At 59.2% G+C, this 10,658-nt stretch overlaps 2 protein-coding genes across 2 annotated transcripts; both read right to left on the bottom strand.

Moving 5' to 3' along the window:
• Nucleotides 1-629: 629 nt before the first annotated feature.
• Nucleotides 630-8,758, bottom strand: ZFTRAF1 (zinc finger TRAF-type containing 1). The gene is made up of 4 exons (XM_054167494.1): nt 8,402-8,758; nt 5,607-5,845; nt 4,119-4,330; nt 630-2,009 (listed from the first exon to the last, which is right to left on the bottom strand). Exons 1-4 carry the CDS (start codon nt 8,726-8,728, stop codon nt 1,618-1,620), a joined length of 1,170 nt encoding a protein of 389 aa, XP_054023469.1. The 5' UTR covers nt 8,729-8,758; the 3' UTR covers nt 630-1,617.
• A 727-nt stretch (nt 8,759-9,485) lies between these two features.
• Nucleotides 9,486-10,602, bottom strand: TMEM276 (transmembrane protein 276). Its single transcript, XM_054167497.1, has 2 exons — nt 10,498-10,602; nt 9,486-10,101 (listed from the first exon to the last, which is right to left on the bottom strand). The coding sequence occupies exons 1-2, from the start codon at nt 10,573-10,575 to the stop codon at nt 9,586-9,588; spliced, it is 594 nt and encodes a 197-aa protein (XP_054023472.1). The 5' UTR covers nt 10,576-10,602; the 3' UTR covers nt 9,486-9,585.
• Nucleotides 10,603-10,658: the final 56 nt, after the last annotated feature.

Below are 10,658 nucleotides of genomic sequence, written 5' to 3'. Positions count from 1 at the left end.
TCACCGCGCCGGGAGAAGCCACCATCGCCGCTGCCGCTATCCCATGAAGCTTTCCCTCCAGGTTTGAGGCGACTTCCCCCCTTCCCCTCAGTCGTGGTGCTGCTGAGGCGGTGGGGGAGGGTCTGGCAGTGGGGGGGTTTTGTCCTGTTCTTATGGGTTTAAAATATAAAAAGCCAAAAATGGGTGGTTTTTTGGCCTCCAGCAGGTGGTTCCTGGAAGGAGAAGCTGCCCCGTTCCACGCAGATTCCTCTTGATTTTAAGTGGGGTTCTCCCCCCCACCCCCCCCCCCACCCCCACTTACCCCTCAATCCCGGCGGCACCGAGGGAGGACCGGACAGCATGGGAGGGGGGTGGTGGTTAAATTTTGAGTCCTATTTTTAGATTTATTATATAAAAAGCCAAAAATTGATGGTTTTTGGCCTCTATCAGTTAAGTTACCGGAAGGAGAAGCCGCTGTTACCGCCGTCGCATGCAGATTTCCCTCCATTTCTGAAGCGTTTCTTTTTCCCCCTCTCTTCCCTCAATCCTGGTGGCACCGAGGGAGGAGCCAATGGTGGAGAGGAGGCTGTTTTCAACTGCTGTTTTTAAGATTTGGAATAAAATAGGAGGAAAAAAAAAAACCACCAAAACTCTTCTTTTCTGACCACCAGCAGTTGGTTAGTGGAAGTAGAAGCCGCCATCATCACAACATGCAGATTTCTCTCCGTTTTGAGGGGGTTTCCCCCTTCTCCATCAGTCCTGGCGGCACCCAAGGGGGGGGATCTGACAGTGGGAAGGTCATTTTTGAGTCCTATTTTTTGGATTTATTATATAAAAAGCCAAAAACTGATGGGTTTTGACCACTATCCATTAGTTACTGGAAGGAGAAGCTGCGGTTACCGCTGTCGCATGCAGATTTCCCTCCATTTTTGAGGTGTTTTTAACCCCCTTTTCCCTCAATCCTGATGATGTCAAAGGAGGAGCCAATGGTGGGGTGGGTGTCACTTTAAGGTCCTGATTTTGGATTCAGAATATAAAAAGCCAAAAACTGATGGTTTTGACCACCAGCAGTTGGTTACTGGAAGGGGAAGCCACCGCCATCACCATCACATGCAGATTTCCCTCCACTCTGAGGGGTTCTTCCCCTTTTCCATCAATCCTGGTAACACCAAAGATGGATCTGATGGTGGGAGGGGTCATTTCTGAGTCCCATGTGTCGATCTGGAACACAAACCACCCAGAACTGATGTTTTTTGACCACCAGCAGTCGGTTACCGGAAGGAGAAGCCACCGCCATCACCATCACATGCAGATTTCCCTCCATTCTGAGGGGTTCTTCCCCTTTTCCATCAATCCTGGTAACACCAAAGATGGATCTGGTGGTGGGAGGGGTCATTTCCGAGTCCTGTTTTCAGATCTGGAATAAACACCACCAAGAATCGATGTTTTTGTCACCACCAGCAGCTGGTTACTGGAAGGAGAAGCCGCCACCATCACCATCACATGCAGATTTCCCTCCATTGTTAAAAGGGTCGTCCCCTTTTCTCTCAATCCCTGTGGGACCGAGCGAGGATCCACCGGTCGGGGGGGGAGTGGGGGGGATGTCGGGGGGGGAGGAGGAGGGTTTCTATCAGAGTCCTATTTTTGGATTTGGAATATAAAAAGGCGGAGGTTGATGTTTTTGGCCGCCAGCAGTTTGTTACACTCCACCGAATCGACGATGGGCAGCGCCATGTAGTCGGTCTCGTTGCTCTCGTTGCTGAAGATGAAATGGTAGATGACGGGGCGGATCTGGACGTCGTCGTAGGGTCCTTCCAAGAGGAGGAAAGAACATTCCAAGGGGGCGTTGACTTTGCTCTTGAGGATGAGCTGGAAGGAGAGGGTGCGCTTGCAGGAGAGGTTGGGGTTGCGCTCCGAGTCGTTGACCCGCGCCTTCAGCACCCAGGTCTGGTTGAGGACGGTCAGCCGCGGCGTCTCGTAGTACAGCCGCGTGATGAAGTCGTCGGTGCGGTACGGGCGGAACTGCGCCTCTGCAGCGCGAGACACACACACACACACACACACGAGAAAGAGAAACAACACACCACAAAAATGGGCAGATTCGGGCAAGGAGGATCACAGAATCTCAGGGGCTGGAAGGGACCTCGAAAGCTCGTCCAGTCCAACCCCCCCTTGCCAGAGCAGGAGCACCTGTACCAGATTACAGAGGAACGCAGCCAGGCGGGTTTGAGTGTCTCCAGAGAGGGAGACTCCACAACGCCCCTGGGCAGCCTGTCCCAGGGCCCCATCACCCTCACAGGGAAAAGAACCTCTCCTCATGTTTACGCAGCTCCCTTCTTACTGTCGGCACCACCGAAGTTCAGGATCAGAATCAACCAGGTTGGAAGAGACCTCCAAGATCATCAAGTTCCAACTGATCACCCAACTCTATCTAATCAACCAGACCATGGCACTGAGTGCCTCATCCAGGCTTTTCTTGAACACCCAGCGCTGCCACTCCAAAGCACCATGACTCAACTCAATGAGGTGACACAACCCACCTGGCATGAGAGATGGTGCCAAGAGGGGCAGCTCCCAGCCACTGGCTGCCAAAAGGTTTTACCAGTCACCTGCAGCGTGCCAGCAACCACCACCAGCTGCCAAAAGGCTTTCTAGTGTCCTATGGTGTGCCAGCAACCATCACGAGTTGCCAGAAGGCTGTGCCAGTGTCCTGTGGTGTGCCAGCAACCACCACTAGCTACCAAAAGGCTTTCCCAGCAATTGATTGTGACTGGTAGCCACCATCAGTTGCCAAAAGGCTTTACAGTGTCCTGTGGTGTGCCAGCAACCACCAGCAGCTACCAAAAGGCTTTGCCAGTACCTGACAGCGCAATGGGACAGACAGACAGGACAGAGTTTTGGTGGCATGGCAGAATTTATTGGTATCAGGTTCCAAAGCAGAGGGGTGAAGCGCCACCACAGGGCACGACGCCCGGTGACACAGCCCTGGAGCTTCCCAGTTCAGTGCCACAGGGGTTCAGGAAGGAGCTGGGCACTGAGGTACCCAGTTTAACGAGTACTGAGCCCTGGCATGCTGGACTCAAGAGTCTGGAGTGCTGCCAAGCTGCCTGGCACAAGCCAGCCACCAAACAGCTGGAGCTGCTGTCACCAGATCCCCGATCACGTCTGTGAGAGCGATATCGGAGCCAGACATAGCCTGGCACCCCAGTGGTGCCCTCCCAGTGCCTCCACCCAGAGCAGAGAAGGAAACTCTTCCAGCTCCAGTCCCCATTTGCTACCAGTTTGGCATTTTGAGCCAAATCCAGTCTCTGGTGGCAGTTCCAGGCCTGGTTGTAGCCTTGGTGTACTGAGATGAGCTCTGGTTTACCTGACAGCTCCAACTGGGCTTTCCACACACGTACCAGCCAAATCATGGTGCCAACAGCCACCACAGCACCACCAGACATCATGGCACCACCATAACCACTGCAGCACTGACATCACCACCAGTGCAACCACCAAGGCACCGACAAAACCAACATCACCATCACAAACACCACGATACCATCAACCACCATGGAACCAAGGCAACCACCATGGCATTAACCATGATAGCACCAAGAAAACCACCACAGCACCAACACCACCAGCAGCCACCATGGCACCAATGCCACCACCACGACGCCCCCAATCATGGTGACACCAAGAAAACCACCATGACACCGACACAACCACCATAACACCACCAACCATGGTGGCATCAACTATGGCTGCACCAATACAACTGCCATGGCACCAATTCTTCAACTGCCACCAAACCCACTGTGCCAAACACCATGGCACCACCACAACCACCACCACGCCAACAACACAAGCACTTGTGGCACAAGCAATATTGAGCTGGACAAGAGTTTGGTAAAACCTTTTGGCAAAGGAAGGTGGCACCGGTGCTTTGCCAGTGACAGCTAAAACACCACAAGTGAGACAGCGGCTTTGGTTTTGAACCCTCAGTGAGGCCTCCAACCAGAGGTTCACCATGATGGAACCCAAGCCATCCCCATGGTGGAACCCAGACTCCACCATGTGAGCCCAAAGCCAGGCTTCTGGCAGGGTGGGAAAGGGTGGAGGGGCCGGTGAGGGCAGCGGTGGCGTGGCGGTACCTGTGTAGCCGATCTTCTCGAAGCTGAGCAGGCTGAAGATGCTGTTGTAGAGCTGCATTTCCTTTTTCCTGGTTTGGTCCATCTCATCCAAGATCTCCATCAGCTCGTTGCCAGTTTTGGTGGGGTGGGTGCACTCGGCTTCATGCACCGACAGCTCATGGTAAGGACCTTGCCAGGGGCACCCAATCCGCTTGTATTTGCACTGGGTCACCCTGGGGAAGGAGAAAACGGCCCTCAAAGTTCACCAGATCATGACACCACCAGGGAACCACCATGGATCTGGTTGTCCTGGCAGTAGGGATGGGCCAAAACTCACTCCTTGTGTCCCTTGGTTACTCCTGGTGCCACCTGGTTACACCTGGTGAATTTGGAACCAGTAAATCAGAGAATCGTGGAATGGTTTGGGTTGGAGGGACCTTTAAAGGTCATCTCATCCAACCCCACTGCAGTCAGCAGGGACATCTGCAACTAGAGCAGGTTGCTCAGAGCCCCAACCAACCTCACACAGAACGGTTCCAGCAATGGGACATCTACCACCACTCTGGGCAGCCTGGGACAAGGCCTCACCATGGAATTGGTTGGGAGAGACCTTCAAGCTCATGAGTCCAAACACAAGACCCGGCACTACCAGGGCACCACCAAACTGTGGGCCTCAGCACCACACCTCCACAGATCTGAAACCCCTCCAGGGATGGGGACTCCACCACTGCTCTGGGCTGGGCCTAGCCAACCTTCAGTGGCACAAATTGTTCCTCATGGCCAACCTGAACCTCCCCTGGTGCAATCTGATGCTTGTTCATCATGGCCTAACACCTGGCACAAGAGATCTCAGCCCCACCTGGCTCCAACCTCCTGTCAAGGAGTTGGAGAGCCAGAAAGAGGCCAGCAGAAGCAGGGCAGGGATGGTCCCCCTGGAATGGGGAGGCCATCCCCAGGAGTCCTGAGGTCAGTTTTGGGCCACTCACTGCAAGAAGGACCTTGATGGGCTGGAGGTGTCCAGAGAAGGGCAATAAAGCTGGGGGAGGGTCCAGAGAACTTGTGAGGAGCAGCTGAGAAAACTGAGTGAGTTTGGTCTGGAGCAAAGGAGGCTGAGAGGAGACCTTCTGGCTCTCTGCAAGCCCCTGAAAAGAGGCTGGAGGCAGGTGGAGGTTTGTCTCTTCTCCCAGGCATTGAGCCAAGAGAAAACAGCCTCAAGTTACACCAAGGGAGGCTGAGGTTGGCCATGAGGAACAATTTCTGCCCCTCAAGGCTTGCCCAGCACAGGCCCAGGGTGTCCAGGGCAGTGGTGGAGTCCCCATCCCCGGAAGGGTTTCCAAGCTGTGGAGATGTGGTGCTGAAGGACACGGCGTCGCCCCAGCGGTGCCTCCTCAACACAATTTATCCTCAGCGGTGGGCTCCCGACACAAACCCCAGCAGAGACGTCCCCGGCGCCACCTGCTCTCCCTACCCCCAGCAGCAACGCCGATCCCTCACCCAAGGCTCTCTTACCTGTCCTGACATTCCTCTTTCTGGTGGCGCTCCAGCAGGGACCTGGGGAACTGCTGCATGCAGAAGCCGCACTCGGAGGGCAGCTCACTGACAGCCTTCTCCACGGCCAGGTTGCGGCAGCAGAGGCTCTTGCTGATCTCGCAGCGGCAGTTGGGGCAGGTGGCCTGCTCCTCCTTCAGCCGCGCGTCCGCCAGCAGGTGGATGAAGCACCCGGCGCACATCAGGTGCCCATTGGTGCACTGGAGAGGAGGGAACAGACACCCGTTGGAGCCGGCGCCGCCGCAACCCCAACCCTGCCAAGGTCGGCTTTGGACCCAGCGGTGCCAGCAGGCAGGCGCCGCGGCTTCCGAGCTCTCGCCAAAACCGCACCTCGACGCGGGGATCCCTCTGCTCGAGCCCAGCCTGACCCTGTCTACCTCATCCCAGCTTCATCCCAACCTCCCTTTCCAGCCACCCCATGGGAATGCCTATCCTGCTGCCATCCCCATCCTGCTGCCATCCCCATCCTGCTGCTCCCTCCACCACCAAAGCTCCAGAGGTCCACCTCAACACATGGATGCCCCCAGTCAAGCCCACCTTGGCCTTGTCTACTTCATCCCAGCTTCAACCCAACCTCCCCCTTCTTCCTTTCCAGCCATCCCATTGGAATCTCCATCCTGCTGCCAACCCCATCCCGCTGCTCTCTCCACCACCAAAGGACTTGGCACAACCAAAACCAGCCCCAGAAAGAGCTTCCCAAGTGCATCCAGTAGCAGGGAACAAGGAGAATCCCACCAAAACAGGAGGGAAAATGTGTCCCCCACTCCCCTGTATCCCCCTAAATCCCAAAGGCTGGATGTTCCCTGGCTGCCACACTGATACCAAGAAGGTTGGTGGAGCCAAGATCACCTCCAAATGGAGTTTAGGATGTGGTGACCCCATCCCAAAATCCAGAGGGACTGAGCAGCTCCACAAGCAACCAAAGCTGCCAGAGCTTTGGCGCTCTCATGGCCGTGTGTGATCCTGGTGAAGGCAGCACCAAATCCACCGGGAGAGGCCAGAGAAGGGCAGGAGGAAACTGTGACCATCTAAGGCATGGATCCAGAAGATCCTGCCAGTGGATTCACGGCCCAGGGGAGCAAACCCTTCCCTGGAATCCAGCAGGGAGCTGGAGTGCTCCAGGTTGGAACGGTGTCACCCCCAGCAGCTCGTGACAGAGCAGGGCAGGGGGGGAGGCACACCCTGAATTCCAGCCGTTGGGATTACTGGGAAAAGCTTTAATCTTCCAACGGGATGGGGAGAGCCGGAGCGTGGTGCGGGGATTAGCGTGGATCCGCTCAGCCAGGACCAGCCGCAGGTCCAGCTCCACGCGGGGCCGGGACCGCCCCCATGCCGGCGACAGAACCGGCGCCGAGGCATCACCAGGAGCAACCCTGGCTCTGCTGGGATAAGCACCGGGAGTTCAGCTGGTCCTATCACCCGGCTCAATCCCAGCTCCACTGGGATGAGCACCAGGAGTTAAACTGGTCCCATTATCCATCACTGGGCTCAAGCCCAGCTAAACACAACCTGCAGGATTCCAGCTCGGCACGGTCCCGGTGAGTTCCCAGCACTGCCGGGCCGCTCCCGGTTTTAATCACCCCTTCGTCAGCGCTAATTAGAGGGGGCCAAGTGCCGGGGGAAAGGAGAGAGGGAGGGAGGAAGAGGAGGAGGCGACGCCAAAGGCCACCCGGAGCCGGTTTGGCAGCGCCGGCCCCGGCTCGGTGCCGAGCCCTCACCGCGGCGGGGGGGGAGGGTGGGGGGGAGGGTTCACCGTCCCCACACCAGCGGCCATCTTAGGGGGCCCCCCCCCGCCAAATGGAGCAGGGGTGTGGCCCCCACACCAGTTGTGCCAGCACCAGTACTGGTGGGACTGGGAAAGTCGGTAGAGCGCCGAAGGGTTGAGCTTTGTGGTTGTGCTGGCACCGACACTGGGGGGCAACTGGTGCTGCTGGGAGTGGGGGGAACTCTGCTGGTGGAGCACTGAGATACCAGGACTGGGACTGGGGGGGCTCTGCCAGTGGAACACCAAGCTACCAGTACGGAGGGCCAACTGGTGCTGCTGGAAGAGGGGGAGCGCTGCCGGTGGAGCAGATGCTAAACCTCCCCGCGCCCCCACCCCCACCCCGGCAACTGTGGGTAGGGGAATCCCCTCCCTAGAGTGGCACAAACTGGGATAAACCGGGAAGGGGAGACACTGGGATAAACGGGGACCCCCAGTTTCCTCCCGGGGGTGGGAGGGGGCGGTGTCGATGACCACAGATAAGGCTCCGGGGTGGAAGGGATTTTGGTGGTTGATAAGGGGACGAGGTGGCCCTCAGGGGAGTGGTCAGTCCACACCGGGAATGCCCCGCGGTGGGGTTCGGTGGCTGATGAGGGGACGAAGAGGCCCCGGGGGGATTCAGTGGCCGCGGGTAAGGCCCTGAGGTGGAGTCAATGTCGGTCGAAGAGGTTCTGGAGAGGGTTGTCGGTGTCTAATGAGGGGAAAAGGTAGCACCAAGAGAAGTGTCAGTGACTGATGAAGGGACAGAGAACCCCCCGGGGGGGATGGGCTGCCGCCGATAAGGTCTCCGGTTTGGGGGGGAGGGTTGGTGCCCGCCGGTAAGATCCTGCCGGGGTGTCGGTGACCGTCATAGGGGCCCTGGAAAGTCAGGACCCTCCCTTGGGATCAGTGACCGATGAAGGGACGAGGTAGTCCAGGGGATGGGTGGTGGCAGCCGCCGCTAAGGCCCCGGTGTGTGTGGGGGGGGGGGAGGTGCCGCGGGGCCCGGCCGTACCTGGTAGACCGAGGCCTTGGGCAGGTCGAGGCAGACGGTGCAGCACAAGACGGAGTAGAGCCGCTCCTCCAGCTTCACGCTACCCGCTGCCCCCTCAGGTCCACCTGAGCCGGTTCCCGCTGCCCTTAACCGTTTCTTAGGTGGAGCGTCAGGATCGGCTCCCGCCTCACCGTGAGGCCGGGCCCCACCGAGAAGTGAAGCCGCCGCTTCTTCAGCTCCTCCCGCTTCACCCGAAGCCCCCGTTGCTATCGCTGCAGGACCGGGGAGGGCAGCGGAGGGGGCGGCCGGGCCCCCACCGGCCTCACGCTCCTCTGCCCCGGACATCATCGCCGCCGCCGTCACCTCACCCCGCCGCCGTCACCTCACCCCGCCGCCGCCACCGCCGCCATCTTGTTTCCCTCCCTCTCCTCCCTCCCTTCTCACCCCCCCCCCGGAAACGCCCTCCCGGCCCTTCAGTCTCACAGCCAATCACCGCCCGCGGGAGGCAGTACCGGAGGCAAAGTAACCAATGAGAGAGGACGTCGGAGACGCCGCCACGCCCCCCTCCTCCCTCCTACCGCCCCCTGCCGGGCCAGGAGTCGCAAACTTCAACGCCAGAGCCGGCCCATGGCAGGGGGGAAAAGGGAGGGACGGGAGATGTGTGACGCCACGACTGAGGGCCAATGGAAGGAGGGGGCCTAAAGGAGGCGTGGTCTGGGGGAGGGGGCGGGACGAGGAGCGCCGAGCGCTGCCCGGCGTGGCCCAGTACCGACCACTACGGGCAGGTGTAGCCCGGTGCCACCTCAAGGACCTCCGAGTGCCATGACAAGGGACTCCCACCCCGGAGATCCCGGGGTGCCATCGCAAGGACCCCCACCCCAGGGTGCTGCGCCAGGAACCCCAAAGTGCCATCCCAGTAACCTCAGGGTGCCACACCAAGAATCCCCACATCAGGGTGCTGTGCCAAGGATCTCAGGGTGTCATACCAAGAACCCCTATCCCATGGTGCCATCCCAAGGGCCTCAGCATGCCACGATAGAGTCCCCCACTGCAGAATGCTACCCTAAAGACCTGAGGCTGACACCCCTACTGAGGTGCCACCCACAGTGGCACCCACACCCACAATGACCCCACAGGCACAGAACCATCACCATATGGCACTTTACTCCTCACACACCTCATGGTGCCATACGGTGCCACATGGCTCACTCCACACCCAGCTTCTGCACCCTCAGTGCCCTCTCCAGTGCCAAATTCCCCGCTGCCAGCACCCATGGATGCCACACTTGTTGGGTGTCAGGTGCTGGCAGCAGGTGGCCAGCAGCCACCAGGAGCCCGCCCAGGGCTGCGGTGCCATTGCCAGTAAGGCCAGCAAGAGTGAGGAGGCTGCAGGTGGTGAGGAAAGTGACAGCATGAGCAGCCATCAAGTGTCCCTCCGCTGGTGCCCGTGCAGTGCCAGTGCTGGTGGTGACAGCTGTGATGAGTGCCAGCGCTGTGGCACCTCCCAACAGCAGGTTGGCAGTGGCCTGGTCACCACTGAGGCGATGGAAGCCGAAGGCCACCAAAGGTTGAGCCAGCATGGCTGAGATCCAGACACCAGGGAAAGGGTCAGGATCATTGTCACCTCCCCTGGTGACAACGACAGACCACAGTGGTGCCAGGGCATCGCTGGCAGCTGTCAAGGCCTGCAGAAGGAAGCCAGCGGCTGGGCCCTCGGTGACCTGGTAGAGAGAGGGGACAGAGATGACATGGTGGCGTGGGTAGGTGGTACAGGGATGACAGACCTGGTGGCACAGGACCTGTTGGGGGGACAGGACTGCCTGGGTGACATTGAACCAGCTGGGTGTTGGGTGCAGTCCCAAGTCCCCCACTGGGTGCCAGGCTCTGTCCTGATACCAGGTCCCCAGTTGGATACCCGGCCTAGTCCCAGGCCCCAGTTGGGTGCCAGTCCCAAGTCCCCACTGAGTATGAGGCCAAGTCCCACTTTCAGCCCCAGGCCCCAGTTGGGTGCCAGTCCCAAGTCCCCAGCCGGGTTCCAGGCCCCGGTTCCAGCCCCAGTTGGTGCCCCGACGCCCGCCATTCACTCCCCAGTCTCGCCCAGCCCCCTCAGCACTGACCTGCCGGGCCCGCTGGGCACAGAGCAGGCAGACAGCGGCCAGCACCGCGTGGGACAAGGCCCCGCCGGCAGCACCCATTGGGGGGGAGGGTGACACCGAGGCGGGAAGAGCAGGGCCGGGGAGCGACCCCCCGGGCCTGTCCCCGCGCTCCCGGCTCCGCC

Source organism: Dryobates pubescens, chromosome 14, assembly GCF_014839835.1.
Source record: "Dryobates pubescens isolate bDryPub1 chromosome 14, bDryPub1.pri, whole genome shotgun sequence".
NCBI lineage: Eukaryota > Metazoa > Chordata > Aves > Piciformes > Picidae > Dryobates > Dryobates pubescens.
This window is presented reverse-complemented; position numbering and strand designations above follow the sequence as displayed.

Bases quoted from the DNA above. Each gene is read 5' to 3' on its own strand.
- ZFTRAF1 (XM_054167494.1), bottom strand. From the start codon at position 8,728: ATGATGTCCGGGGCAGAGGAGCGTGAGGCCGGTGGGGGCCCGGCCGCC. The intron at 5,846-8,401 runs GTACGGCCGGGC...CCTCCTCTCCAG, and splicing joins CCAAGGCCTCGGTCTACCAG to TGCACCAATGGGCACCTGAT. The intron at 2,010-4,118 runs GTACCGCCACGC...CTCGCGCTGCAG, and splicing joins CGAGAAGATCGGCTACACAG to AGGCGCAGTTCCGCCCGTAC.
- TMEM276 (XM_054167497.1), bottom strand. From the start codon at position 10,575: ATGGGTGCTGCCGGCGGGGCCTTGTCCCACGCGGTGCTGGCCGCTGTC. The intron at 10,102-10,497 runs GTCAGTGCTGAG...TCTCTCTACCAG, and splicing joins GTGCCCAGCGGGCCCGGCAG to GTCACCGAGGGCCCAGCCGC.